The sequence below is a fragment of the Equus asinus genome, chromosome 7 (assembly GCF_041296235.1).
Source record: "Equus asinus isolate D_3611 breed Donkey chromosome 7, EquAss-T2T_v2, whole genome shotgun sequence".
NCBI lineage: Eukaryota > Metazoa > Chordata > Mammalia > Perissodactyla > Equidae > Equus > Equus asinus.
In genome coordinates, this window is record NC_091796.1 from 17,874,158 (window position 1) to 17,888,181 (window position 14,024).

Sequence of the window (14,024 nt, forward strand, 5' to 3'; positions counted from 1 at the left end):
CAACCTGCCACAAAAACAAAGCAGATGACACCTTTCCTTCTTCAAAGGTTTTAGGCTTTGTTATGCATCAGATTATACTTTAATAAATCAGAAACCATCTCCTTTTAAGGGCCTGTTGCTCCCCCTGGAAATGCCATTATGTTATGCAAAGAATTTTATTTTTGAAGCTAAGACATTACAACTATACCATGTGGACTACGTGTTGTCCCCACGATCAGGCCAGGCCCAGACACGGCCTGCCAGGTTCCTGCAGTGGCCCAGGCCTCACGCTCAGTTAAGAAGGACTACCAGGAGCGGCAGGTAGATGGGGAAGATTCAAATCAGAGCGCACAAAAGACAATAAGCTTTACTGATGAATCATTTATTTGGACAACACAAAAAGGTCTCCACATTGTTTCCTTTTATACATAAAGTGGAACAGCTCAAATATATTAGTTTTTCTCTTTTTCAACAGAATTCATTTCCATCTGGTCCCAGGAACTGCTTCTCATTTTAGGATTCACGTTTTAGTAACACATACGCACCCATTACAGCCAAAAGAGCATACTGTGAAGAAAACACAACGGGAAATTACCGAGAGGTTGACAAATAAACTTGGTCTATAAATGTATCCAGATGAAGTCTGTTCAATACTGGACTGAGGACAGAATCAAAAGATGGCCTCTTCCCCATGCCTTGTTCTCCAAAGGAGCTGTTCAATGCCACATTATAGTTAGAAACCCAAAAAGACATTGATGGACTAAGATCAGAAACCCAACAAACACAACTAACGCACTACTCATTCCTGCATAGGTTTCCTATTGTTTTCAAGTGATTAAAAAATATATATAGGTATCACTTTTACTGAAGTTGGGAGGCAAGTATTACTGGGTCTACTGGACTACTTTTTTGATATGTTTACAGATTTCCAGAATAAAAAGCAACAAATATATAGGTGCCATTTTAGAACACACACACTATAAACGTACAAGGCGAAAGTAGCTATTTTAAATAATTAATTTGTGTCAATAATTTAAATGATTATGTAAATTTGTAGTTAACTACAAATACTCTGCAGGAAAAATAACTAGCAAAACATTTTAAACAGACTGCATCTTTACAGTTGTACATGTAAAAGCTCCAATATATTTTTTTAAATACAGACACACACATAAATTCCTACCTTGAATTTTGGATAGTCATTCATTATTATGGTGACCATACCAACATATGGTAAAAACCTAAATTGTGAGATAAAAAACGAGAAATACACAAATTGTACTAAGATGATAGCAACATTTGAAAACACTATATCAGGCTGAAGAAACAAATCTTCCTTAGGAACACAACTGATGGGGGCAGGAAGGACAATATCCCCTCCTGTCTCAGAAGGCTTTTTTAGGAAGAAGCATCAGAGCCAGCAGCCAGGAGACACAATTTGAGCTAGAAGGTCACCTGTCTTCACCTGCTGCATTCACCATAACAGAATTGAAATAATTCTCTGAGCCACTTGTACAAACGGAGTGGGCAACTTTCATAAATCTAGTTTTCAATTTTTTTAGCAGAGAAGTAAGATTCAGACAGTCTATATAAAAACTGCTGTTAGAGAAAGCTTTTAAAGCACAGGAATAATTAGTCTGTAACTGAAAGAATCATCATCATTTTCATTTCACAGTGCTTTTCAGATGTAACACACAAGTTTATTGGGCAGTGAATACAAACGTGACTCCCATAACTTACACCCAAACGTGATTATGATCCCAGAGAGAGAAGGTTCAGAGCAGAAGCTGGCTGATGATTATGCTGATAAAATTAATGTAAATATGTAATCAGTCTGTCCCAGGTCTCAATCATCGCCCTAATGGGAAACACGGTAACACACCCTCCATACGCTCCACTCTTATTTAAATCAGCAGCTTGGATCTCTTGCTTAAATAAAGCTTATCACCAGAGTGTCTAAAGATACAGCCCTGAGCAGCTGGAAGTCTCTCATCTCCCCACAGATGTGCAAGTGGAAACACAACAGAGTAAAAACAGTTAAAAGGTGAGCAGAGGAAGAAAGGCACAGAGAGAGGCCTTTTTACACCACATCTGATGAACCAAGCTGAATCTCAGAAAATGGTAAGTAGTGTGCTCCAGCCTCACAGCTGGTGGGATTTAGATAAGATAAAAAAAGACATTTCTAACAAGGCTTCAACATAAAAACAGTCACCAAGAGAGGGCAAGCATCGCCTGTTTTTTTGCTTTTAAATAAGAGGTTATACTCTCTGCTCTGTCAGTCAGAAGCAGAACTCATTGCTGGGACAATTATGCAAAGATGAATATTAAAATATTTATCTTAGGGCTGTTTTAAGTAGTGAAAAACAGGAAATAATCTAAATGTCCAGCAAAAGAGGTCTGACTGGTTAAACAAGTTACACTGCTCAGGGGAACAGCATGGAGCCATTGAGAAGACAGAAATGGAGGTCTGACAGAGAAAACTATTTCCAACTTCCTGTTGGGTAAAAAAAATCAAATTCTTCTATGTAAAATTATGTCATATATGCGCACACACCTGCATAGGCACAGGGAACAGCTAGGAAAGTGTTACACAGTGGTTATCTCTGGGAGGACTTCTTATAATTAAGTCAAATCCACAAATCACGAATCTCTAGGTGAGGATTTATTTCAAAAATCGAGTTCCACCCACGACATAGATAATAAACTTGCATTCAGTTTTAGATTTTAGGTCCTTATGAGCGCTGAGTTTTACTTAGTCACCACACTATAAACTAGAACTACTTATAAGTCTCCTGACATATAATATTTGTAATGAACGATTCTCTTAGCCTGTACATTTAGTTTGTTTGTTTCTAAACATTTTTGTGGTTTCTGACTGTTCCGTATAACTTAAAAGTTAATCCTCACCCTCTGGCTCTTCCCACCACGTCCTTCTTTTCCAGCCAGTTCTGGCCTTCTTTGTACAAGCCTCTATCATCGACTTCATTATTATCTCCTTTAGTCAGAAATTTGATGTCTCCATTATCTCTGGAAAGCAAAACAATGTCCTCTCAAAAATCATTTTCAGCAGAAGCATCATAGAAAAATATAAGTTTACCCAGCACTTTACAGTCAGATATGGGCATTTAGAAAAGCAGTCAAAGATAACTTGAGGTTTCTTGGTCTAAGATGATTGCTTACAGATAACCATTCAACTAAAGCACAAATCTAGTGACAATTTTGAAGATTTAAACTCTAAGAGGCCGGCCCAGTAGCCAAGTGGCTAAGTTAGCGTGCTCTGCTTTGGGAGCCCAGGGCTTTACCAGTTCGGATCCTGGGTGTGGACCTAGCACCGCTCATCAGGGCACACTGAGGCGGCGTCCCACATGGCACAGCCAGAAGGACCTGCAACTAGAATACACAACTATGTGCTGGGGGGCTTTGGGGAGAAGGAAAAAAAAAAGGAAGATTGGCAACAGATGTTAGCTCAGGTGCTCATCTTAAAAAAAGATAAAAACAACAAATTCAAGTTACCCTGACAACCAAAAAGCCTGGCGAAGCACAAGGGCTCAGTAAGGCAACACTTAGCTTCCAGCAACTATTTCATTCTTAGTCCCCATGGACCAACTTATTAACATGGATTATAGTCCTCTTTACTCAAGATATGAACTTGGTCCCAGATCACACAGAACGGAGCACAAAGTAATCCAAATGCAAGCGTGCTCTTACATCTCCTCAAACTTAGTTTTCCTTGCCAAAATAGACAGTGTTAATGCATTATTTCCTTCACCACTGAGCAAAGTGGAGTAAAATCCAGTCTGCTAAGTGTAGACTCCGCTTTGTTATCAGTGACATCGTCAATTCTGACTCCTAGCACCCCTGTGTACAGCAGAGGGAACCCTGCCCAGTCTTTTTTCACCATCCTCTCACTTTCCCGTGCTATCTTAGACAATGCTCCACAGCTACTCATAGGGTTTTCGTGGCCAAGTTTTTTGGAAGTGGGTGGCCAGGTCCTCTTCTTAGCCTGTCTTAGTCTGGAAGCTCCACTGAAACCTGTCTGCCATGGGTGACCCTGCTGGTATTTGAAACACCAGTGGCACAGCTTTCAGCATCACAGCAACATGCAACTGCCACAGTATGACAACTGACAGACTGTGGTATGGTTCCCTGATGGGGAAACAAACCCAGGACGCAGCAGTGAAAGCACCGAATCTTAGACCACCAGAGCTGGCTGGCCTAGACACTAGAAACACAACATTGTAGCATTACAGAGCTATAAACAGGGTCTTCTTTCAATGATGCAAATGGAAAAAATGCATTATTATAATTTGATAAAATATTAAAAGCCCACAAAGATTTGAAACCACACCAAAAGGAGCAAGCTGATTTGTAGCTATCGTTCAAGGAAATCAATAGGATACAAATCCGGGCAGTCTCTCACAATTGATGCAAATTGCAGACAATCATTATTTCCTCAACTTTGAACAATTTCTCATCTTTAGGAATTATTTTTAAATCAAGTGAGAGTATTGTCACATTACAACTGAGCATATTTCTCCATCAGTAAGTTAACAAGCAGGGGCCGGCCCCGTGGCCAAGTGGGTAAGTTTGTGCACTCTGCTTCGGGGGCCCAGGGTTTTGCCAGCTCGAATCCTGGGCATGGACATGGCACAGCTAATCAGGCCATGCTGAGGCAGCATCCCACATGCCATAACTAGAAGGACCCACAACTAAAAATACATAACTACGTACCGGGGGGCTTTTGGAGAAAAAGGAAAAATAAAATCTTAAAAAAAAAAAATAAGTTAACAAGCAGACATCAAGTAGCATTAGTGCAGTACCAGGGTATTAATACAAACTGACAGAGTCGTTCTAATGTTTAGGATAAAATGAAGGGAATATCTTAAGTATCAACATCTTTGGGGAACACCTGGAAGCAGTGAATGGAATGGGAAATGTACAAATAATTATGGTGCACACACACACACGGGATGAGAAATGTTCCATTATTTAAAAAACATAAATATACATATCTAACTTTAATTCCCTAACTCATGCAGGTAAAAATGCTACGCTGAGCTGCATAAAGGTAAACGAATAATCAAGCATATAAAACATGACATTTTTGCTAATCATGTGACTGTATTCTCTAACAGGAACTTAATATATTTGAGCTAGAAGTAATTGTCTCTGGTTCCCAAAAAGTGTCTTAATAAGTTACCCTGGGCATTTAAGGGAGAGGCAAGGCCTTCTGTGGGGCAAGAATTAACACAGGATATGCAAGGACCGAACTGTGGGATGAGCTGGGGAAAGGAATTTTATCCATCCAGGGCTAATTTTACTGCTGAGAATGCCACTTGGTCCAAAGTGACATAGAGAAACAGGTAGCTTTCTGCCTTTCAGAAAACAATTCTCATATCAAAATAATCCAGTTATAATGGGACCTGATTTTCTTCGAGACTCCTTCAAATAATACTATGCTACACTACATTCCCCCTCACATTGTGCAGCAATTCAAGTTTTTCAAGTGCTTTAGTAAACGTCAGTTCCGTTAACCATCACAGTGTGAGTTACTGAGGGTAAAAGTATTATCATTCGCGTCCTACAGACTGAGTCAAGAAGCAGATCCGAAGACCCCCAATTAGTAAATGGCAGAACCAGGAACATAATCCAGGCTTTCGCTACTTTTTACTCAACTATTAAAACTGTCTACCAAAAATTTACAAAACACCACCAAAAAGAAGTAAAGCCTCTTTACTTTTCATGAACTTTGATTACTCTGTGAACTATTGGAATGTCTCGTCCTTCGACTTTAAAAACGACGATTTCTCCAGCTCTTATAGGGTCTTCCCGGAAATTCGTTAGGAACAGAAGGTCGCCCCTGTGAAAGGCCGGCTCCATACTGCCACTAGAAAGAAACACAAAATCACATCTAAATTACCCTGGGTTCACCAGGTGAATATTTCAATTCATAAAGAATATAATGAACACATCAGTTAGAGTTTCAACTTTCATCAATAGTCAAGTAGGTCTATGAGTTATAAAAGAGGCCACGCTGGTTTCCTCCTGACGCTCAAGGTGATGACACTAAGTGGGAAAGGAAAAGGTCTCTTGTAGATGTAAGTATGAAAAGGGCACTAGCAGGCCCCTCTGCATTTTGTATTAGGGAGAAAAAAGAATCAAGAATAATGTGGATTCTTTGGAGTAAAAGCCGCCAATTTCTAGCCTTAAAAAAAGTCCTACATCTTCACATACGTTACTCTTTTCATTCAGAATTGCAGACTCTGAAAGCTGGTTAATACTCTAGGGCAATTCTTAGGTGTTATGGTGTATCCCCAGCACCCAAGACATGAACACACTCATGCCAGGAATGAGAAACAAACAAAGACCACACTTAGGAGGATGATCGATCCCAAAGTCACATGGAGGGTTGGGACAAAACTCAAACCCAAGTCTTTTGATTCCTGCACGTCATCCTTTCGATCATATTCTACAAAAAGCCCAATTCTAACAAACGTTGACTGTTTTTGTTGTTGTTGTTTGTTAATTTTTTTTTCCTTTTCTCCCCAAAGCCCCCAGTACACAGTTGTGTATTTTTTTTAGTTGTAGGTCCTTCTAGTTGTGGCATGTGGGATGCCGCCCCAACATGGCCTGATGAGTGGTGCCATGTCCACGCCCAGGACTTTAAAGAGGGGAACCCTGGCCTGCCAAAGCAGAGCACGCAAACCCAACCACTCAGCCAGGGGGTCGGCCCCACAAATGTTGACTGTTTTGATGTGGAGGTCAATAAATAATCCCACATAATATCAGTTCAAACCCATGCCAAAAATCTTTGATGGATTCAAAGTAAATTATAATCTAGTGGAAGCTGAAATAATCAAAATAGAATTCATTTTACATACAGTCATGCTTTATTGTAATGCACGAGCAAATAAGACCTAGTAATATGACTGCAGGAGTCGTGTAACCAACAATAAGCAAATGTGTTGAGGGCAGGAAAGGGGAGAAAGAACCAGACTAGTGAAGAAATGGGGAGCTTTAAAGGAAAATGTTGAGTTCACAATGGGAACAGCTCAAGAAGTTGGCCCCCCTATACCTCCCAGCTCTGACACCCCTTAAAACTTATCACACGCTCGGAATGCAGCAAGGAGAAGTGCACAGAGACTGGCTGGTCACTAAGTACCTGCTGATGTGTTTATTTTTAGGTGGAATCAGTGACACCAAGTATGGTAATAGATCCAGCATTCAAAAATAGGAAATCTGAATAAAAAAGGTAGAGAGGGCTAGAAACATACATGACTAAGAGGGAAAGAGAGAGAAAACATCTGGGGGGAAAAAAGTTGGGGTTGTTTTTGGTCCCCCAACGTGGAAGTTTATTTTGTTTTCTGAAAATAAAACATGATTGCTTCAGGGTTTTGTTCCCTTCTCAAGAGTAACTAACGGCTACAATGCTTAAGACGCTTTCTTCATCTATTGCTTCATCTTTACTCTTTCAACAAAATTCCTGAAGACAGACAACAGGAAGCTGTCTCTAGAAAACCATCTTAGTCCACGACAACAACTAAGAATTGCAGCTAGAAAGACCTCGGGACAAGCCTCAGAGGCAGGAGAGTCACTGCAGTCTGGCATCAAGAGTCATTATCACGTCCCACAAGGAAAGCGGTTCTTTGAAATGTTTCACTAATATCAACGTACACTTCTCTCCTCATGGGCTGGGGATTCCCCCAAGGTCACACATCTCTCGTGATGTCAACAGTTTATGTTGACAAACCAAAGTGCTTTAGAATTGTAAAGGATGTTTTTTAAAAAAAGTCCCTAGATACTGCAATTTCACACCAATTTTGGTGTGCAAGAGTGTCTGTGTGATTTAAGGAGAGCCAGAATGTCTCGGATCTAGTTTTGGCTCTGCCAAAAGTTAACTGTGAGATGCAAGTGACTTGGCCTCGCTGGGCCTCAGGTTCCTTATCTGTTGAGTGAGAGGGCCCATCGAAATCTGAGGGTATTAATTTCCTCTTTTTTTAAAACAGCCTTAAAATCCTTCCCTCAGATGCAATCTTACCAGGAAGGATAACCACATACAACACATAAAAGTGGAGCTGTCATAAGTGAAGCAAGGCTAAGGTATCTAGAATCCAGGAGCTTGGTCCCCTCTCCCTCCTAACCTATCCACCTGGACCCCTGGGCACTCCTGGAGCACAGCGTGAAACTCAGCGAATCAGAGGTCCCCTGAGCTCCATCTGTGATCTATGCTCTCCTAAGGCTTCTAAATTTCTGGAAACACTGTATCTCTACAAGTGGGCCTGTTGGCCAGCCACACAAGAGTGGCCTGGTGAAGCCAGGGGCATGGCTAAAGCCCCATGATGTGGCAGCGGGGCCCAGTAGAGGGAAAGAGCACCGGCTTGGGAACCAAGCACCCTGAATGCCGGCCTTGGCTCCTGCCCTGGCCAGCTGTGACCCTGCTCCAGCCCACTGCTCCACCTGCAAAACAAAGGGGCTCCACTCACACCCACAAGAAGACTCAACGATCTAGGACACATCGGACAGAGAGCATCCTGAAGCACCTAAGGGCTCCCAAACATGTAATTTTAATTTACTCAGCTTAAATTATCTATATAATTTCAAACTGATTAAGTTTTTCCCCTTGGATGACTTTAGGGCTACATCAAGTTAACAAAAGTATTAACTTTTCTAAAGTAAGCAGGCTGTGCTTTATAAGAGTAACAGTCTCAAGAAGAGAGTAGAAAGAGTACTAATACAAGAGTATTACAGGGCCGGCCCGGTGGCGCAGCAGTTAAGTTCGCACGTTCCGCTTCTGGGCAGCCCAGGGTTCGCCGGTTCAGATCCCGGGTGTGGACATGGCACCACTTGGCACGCCATGCTGTGGTAGGCGTCCCACATATAAAGTAGAGGAAGATGGGCACAATGTTAGCTCAGGGCCAGTCTTCCGCTTTCAGCAGAAAGAGGAGGATTGGCAGTAGTTAGCTCAGGGCTAATCTTCCTCAAAAAAAAAAAAAAGAGTATTACAGAAGAAGCTTGAAAAAATACTAGACACTGTGCTAGGCACTGGAGATACATACTCCCTGCCTATTTGGTACAAAGAAAACCAAGTAATGGTTTTAAATTACTTATGTTTAAAAACCAATTTGGACACAAATAATGCACTAATACCACATTATTAAACTGTCATTTTATGTGGATTAAAATAATAAAATACAAAAGCAAATATATCGCACTGGAGCATTAGCATCGACATGATAAAAGCTCTAAAATGTCTGTTGGAAAAGATAAGATTTTTCAACAGATGCCAAAGAAAGTGAAATACTCTCAAAACAACTATCAATAATGAAGACTCTAATACTTTATCAATGAAAGCCCTGAGTCTTGGCTGTCACGCAGCCTTTCACTCAAGGCAATCCTGCTCCTCGGTCACGGGCAGCAGGGGGACAGGCTGCAAGACCCACCTCAGCACCACCACGATGGGGCTCTCGCTGCCAGTGAGGACGATCAAGCCTTTCCAGATCATGAGTGCCGAAGACACGATCATGGCAAAGTTTAGAACCTGGTAGTAGAGCTGGAACAAAAAAGGCAAAACCCAGAGTGAAAACCAACGGCAGAATACTCACGAACCCTAAGCTGGAGGTGTGCTTCTTAAAAAACAAACAAAGCAAAGCTGTGATTTTAGGACATGAAACTCACTCTCACAAACTGCAAAATTAGGTAGGATTTCAACGTTTGTCCATGGAATGAGCCTTCCACATATCGTCTCTCCTTCAATGAAAGAAAAGGAGAAAAAAACCAGAGCGATTTGTGGGACCTGCTTTATGAAAGCCTCGATAAACTCTACTTACCTCTCTGGGATTTTCCAGAACCTTCAACCCTGAGTGGTCCCACTGCTCAAGTCCTACCACTAGGCCTCCTGCCCTGGTGTAGAGTGCGGGGCCCACCTGAGAGCCTGGCACACACAGCGGGGCTCCCCTACAACCCGTCCTCAGCCCCATGCCCAAAGCGGCCCCAAATGAGGCTTCTGAGTCCTACAGTACTCAGCAACGAGGCCACGCTGCATCTGAAATTACATTTGAAAAGTGAACAAAAACTTTAAACACCTGGACGCTTAAATTTTCAGTAACTGTTTTAAAAGATGAACAACAAATCTTTGGTTAAGAACCCCAGTGGGAAGGCCACCTGAGTCAATATCCAACTCTAAGCCAACCCCCAACACACACCTTAGCCCACTGAGTTAAGACCCACAGGACTTGTCCTCGGCCTTCCCTGTACCTCACATGCTGAAGCACAAGGGTGCTCCTTGCTGACAGCTGCCTGACACACCTGCCAACCCCTGGGGACTAAGAGGAAAACAACACCTGCCCACGTCACAACAGCCTGTCGGTCTGTGGATGAACTGTTAGCCCAGATGTCCACCATCCTCCAAGAGGCTGTAAGAGCAAAAGCCACTGTGCCTAGTATGACTCAAAATGTCAGCATCCACCCTTACAGTCCTGCCTGGTGGCTCCCTTTCAGTACCTGCCTCAATCTTCTCACAACTCCTGCAGTGGCCCTGGGTGATCTGAAGAGCCATGTGGATGGCCCACCTAACACTCTGGCATCTCAATTCCTGGACCTTCTCGCCTCCAACGACCTTCTGCAACTCTCAGCATCATCCCTGGAACTGAAACTGCCCGCGCCCATATCTCTAGTTCAGTCATCGCCTCCCCCTGACCGCACCTGCCTGCTCTTCCGGCATGCGTGCTCCCTACAGGCAGGACTCCTTTTTCAGGATCCCAACCCTTCGCTTGTGTCTTTCCATCCTCGGTGTGCATGCTGTTCCTCGCAGGAGAGTATCCACATCCTCCAGGAGGCCTGGCAGCCCTCACTCCAGGACCTTCCGTTTACCCCTCCAGGGAATTACCCTCCAGACCTCTCCCTGGGAGGGGAAGACCTCTGAGTGGAGTTGGGGAGGACAGCTGGGGATCTGCTTCTCAGTTTTTCACCCAATCTAATTTATTTTAGCCCCACCTCCCCTTCGCCCCCAGTTCTGGAGATACTTGGTACTGCCAATTCTGGAGTCTGTTAGGAGTCTGCGAGGAGTCTGCAGCATAAATAGTGCAGACTTATTCCTCAGTTTCCCCCACTGCTGGCTCCAGCTGTCAGCTGCCACACTTCCATCTGTTTTCTAGCTTCTAGGATTTGATGGATCTTATTTCCTTTCTCAGGCTTCCTATCTTGGAGTAACTGATGACTTTTCAAGTCCCTTTATTACAGTTTTGGTGGTATTTCAGAACAAGCGTGATTAGATAATCGAGATGCCGTCTTAACTACCTACCAGCTTACCCTACTAGCTTTCCAGAACACCCTTTTGAAGTGAGCTTGGAACCAGGACTCAGATCACACGGCTGTGGACAACATCGTTTCCCTCAAACACCCAAATTTAATTTTCACTGAGACATAATGCAGGGTTATGAGCTCTTCTTGAAGAATGAATACAGTTTAAACGCAGTTTAAAACACAGTTTGGATATAGTTTAAGATGCAGCAAATACATTTTTAAAAATGCACAAGGCCTGGAGAAATGGGGCTGAACACTGTCAGGAAGTCTCAATAGGGATGTGCCAGGCGGATTCATAGGGTTCAGACTTCAGAGAGTGTAGACCGGCCCTGACAGCAGTGGTTCTCAAACTTCAGCGTGCCCTAGAACTTCCTGGCGGACCTGAGGATTTACATTTCAAACAAGAAGCTGCTGTTCTGGGGACCACAGTTTGAGAACCACTGCTCTGTACAATTGGTTCTCAGTCTTGGCTGCACACGGCAATCACCTGGGGAGTCTTTGGAACACAGTATACCTGGTCTCCATCCAAGACCACTGAATCAATAGGAGGGGAGGAGTGCTGGCATCCACGTTAAATGTATTTAACTTCGCTGGACGCCGTTCTTGCCGGAGCCCTCCCCGGGAAACTCCGACTCCCCGCAGTCGCAGCCGGTCCCGACCCTCGGGCGCGCCCCAACGCGGGCCTCCGTTACCTGGCGCTTGTTCATTTTCCTCAGGTCCCCGAAGATGTCCAAGCCGGACGCGGGGAGATGCGTCCCCACGGTGCCCGCGCGCACCATGGCGGGGTCTCTGGGGGCCGAGGAGGCCCGCGGGCTCGGAGTGTCACAGACAGCTGCGGAGCACCAGCCCGGCTCGGGCTCACCAGGCCCGCGTCCTTGCGGACCGCGCGACCAGCGACTCGCTTCAGCGTCTGGGAATTGTAGTCCTTCGAGTCTTGGCCACCAGTGTACGTGGGAGGAACTGGAAGGGAAAAAAAACTATCACTCCCAGAATGCCAAGGGGCGAGAGCCTTGTCCAGTGAAGACCCAGGACTCCTGGGAGGGCAGCGACGGGCCTCGGGAGCCTGGTCCAACCCTTGCGAGCGAACTTGGGGGAGGGTGTGATCCTAAATATCGCACGGGCAACTAGGGGAAGTGACTACCCAAGGGGAACTGAATTCCTTACGACTCTGGTCAGGCGCCGAGAGGACACCTAAAGCTTCCTCACTTTCACCTAGCCGTGTATCTTGGCCATTGGATGACTGCGCCGAGAGAAGGCGGGGCTTCTACACTGGCGGCGGGCTGCTCTGACTCGGGGAGGAGCCTAAAGATGGGCAGGGCGGGTGGGCAGGGCTTGGAAGAGGCGGGACTTTTGAAGCCACCGAGTTCCGCGCTCTGCAAGAAAGCATCTTTGTATCCTCTTGACCATGGTTGTGTCGCAACGGATATTAATTGAATGAATAAATAACCACCTAATTTTATACACGAACAAACAGAGGCCCAGAAAGGTTAAATGACACGGCCAAGGTTAAGTGGCAGATTCTGGAATAGAACTCAAATTTTACAATCTCCAAATTGTGGATTACTGCCGTCGTGATCCTGGATTATCTTTAGGTCATTCATTCACTCATTTATGCAGTATTTGTTTCATTCATTTATTCACGAGTCTTTTTGGAGCACCTACTATGCATCTGGGCTTGTTCTATGCACTTGAGAAACTTCAGCGAACAAAACAAGCAAAGACCCCTGCCCTCATGAAGCTTACATTCTAGCAAGGGGATATATAATAAATAAGAAATTATACAGTTCCTAGAGGGTGGTGGTGCTATGGAAATAAGAAAAGGAGATAAGAGGGATGAGCCGCTCTGGGAGAAGGCAGCAGGTTGCAATTTAAGATATCCCAGAAGCTGACTCACTATGAAGCTAATGAAAGATAAGCTTTGGAATCCTTCATTTGCAAAGGCCCCTTCCAAGGCGTTGGAGAAAAATGGTCATATGGTTTTGTGAAATTTTCAAAAGCAAGATATTTGAATTGCTATTGGTTGAGTCCTGTTTCTTTGCATTCCAACTTCCCCTCCATCATACTTCTTTCATGTTAGAGGGATAAGGAGCATTTTGAGGGTCCAGCTAAGAAGTTGAGTTGGAGATACATTTAGTTTGGGTTTAGTGGATATATTTATGGGGTTCATGGTCATTTCCTGCCATCCTGGTGTAGGAACGGCTTCTGGGAATACTGTCACCCACTGTGCCAACTCACCTGACATCATGGCAGGAATTTGCACTCGAGGTGATATCCTGATATGAGAGTGTCCTACTGCACCTGACCTTGGAGGTGTGTGGGTAATGGTGGAGAAACAAGGTTTGACAATGTATGGAGCAGAAGCTAGTCTGTGTAAAATGCTTCCAAACACCAGCTGTATAAAATTCTAAGTGGAAGATGCAGTTCTCATCAGCCCATCAGGAAGATATAATGACAGGTAAAACTAGCACTAATAGTTGCTTGAACTAAGGTGGTAGCAGTGAGGGTGTTTAGATGTGTTCAGATTCTGGATATATTTTGAAGGCAGAGCCCTCAGGATTAGGGTATGAGAGAAGAAAGGAAGTTAAAGCTGACTCCGGGGTTTTTAGCCTGAGGAATTAGAAAGACAGACTTGCCCTCAGGTGAGATGAGGAGAGCTATGGGTGGAGCAGGTTTGTGGCAGAAGAGTAAGAATTCACATCACTGTGACCAACAAACCTGGGACCCAGGTTTTACCAGCCCAAGAT

The 14,024-nt window shown here is 44.0% G+C and overlaps 1 protein-coding gene across 2 annotated transcripts; it reads right to left on the reverse strand.

The window, feature by feature from the left end:
- Positions 1-345: 345 nt before the first annotated feature.
- SEC11C (SEC11 homolog C, signal peptidase complex subunit) lies at positions 346-12,556 on the reverse strand. 2 transcript variants are annotated; one of them, XM_014859061.3, is made up of 7 exons: positions 12,445-12,556; positions 11,973-12,240; positions 9,420-9,529; positions 5,717-5,866; positions 2,887-3,006; positions 1,163-1,220; positions 346-546 (listed from the first exon to the last, which is right to left on the reverse strand). In XM_014859061.3, exons 2-7 carry the CDS (start codon positions 12,057-12,059, stop codon positions 493-495), a joined length of 579 nt encoding a protein of 192 aa, XP_014714547.1. In that variant the 5' UTR covers positions 12,060-12,240; positions 12,445-12,556; the 3' UTR covers positions 346-492. The 2 variants fall into 2 exon arrangements, with proteins under 2 accessions (XP_014714547.1, XP_044630745.1); XM_044774810.2 differs by lacking the exon at positions 5,717-5,866 and having other exon boundaries at positions 12,445-12,527.
- Positions 12,557-14,024: the final 1,468 nt, after the last annotated feature.